The sequence below is a fragment of the Belonocnema kinseyi genome, chromosome 1 (genome assembly GCF_010883055.1).
Source record: "Belonocnema kinseyi isolate 2016_QV_RU_SX_M_011 chromosome 1, B_treatae_v1, whole genome shotgun sequence".
NCBI classification, from domain to species: Eukaryota; Metazoa; Arthropoda; class Insecta; order Hymenoptera; family Cynipidae; genus Belonocnema; species Belonocnema kinseyi.
In genome coordinates this window covers 53,781,685-53,782,288 of record NC_046657.1, presented here as the reverse complement: position 1 = coordinate 53,782,288, position 604 = coordinate 53,781,685, and the positions used below count along the sequence as shown (strand labels likewise).

At 32.9% G+C, this 604-nt stretch overlaps 1 protein-coding gene across 1 annotated transcript in view; it reads right to left on the bottom strand.

The window, feature by feature from the left end:
* Positions 1 to 372: 372 nt before the first annotated feature.
* LOC117177772 (secreted RxLR effector protein 161-like) overlaps positions 373 to 604 on the bottom strand; it is a 969-nt gene continuing 737 nt past the window's right edge. Inside the window, exon 2 of the mRNA XM_033368684.1 lies at positions 373 to 434. Within this exon, the coding sequence (XP_033224575.1) occupies positions 373 to 434 (62 nt within the window). The remainder of the gene's footprint in view (positions 435 to 604) is intronic.

Sequence of the window (604 nt, the reverse complement as noted above, 5' to 3'; positions counted from 1 at the left end):
AATGCTCGGGTAGTGGCCAAAGGTTTCTCACAGGAACCGAACGTGGACTTCCACGAAACTTTTGCACCGGTAGCTAGAATTAATTCAATTCGAATTGTAATGGGACTTGCAGCGGAATACGGGTTAGAACTTCATCAACTTGATTTTATCAGTGCCTACTTGAATGGAAACATCGAGGAAGAAAAAACAGTGTGGATAAACTCCAATCACTGAATTCTTAATAATAAAGAAGGTCAATCACGTTTTGGAACATCATGGGTTATTTAAACTACATACAAAGAAGGTATAGCGATACTCCGATGCAACTTATGGGAAATTGGATACGCACTAATCGAACTTTGGTTAATCTAAAGGAGCAACGTACTTTTTTAATCAGATGTAGAAAAGAAGCTCTGATTCCAGCACATATTCAACATCAAACAGACAAATGTAATCTACATAATTTAAATTATAAATTAATTCCTAAATTTGAAAGAACAAAGTTAATTTTTTCACAAAAATTTTTAAACTACGAAATTAATAATTTGGTAAGAAACATAAAAGATTTAGGAAATGAATCTAATCGCTTAAAGTACCGTTTTACAAATATTGTGAAAGACATTTC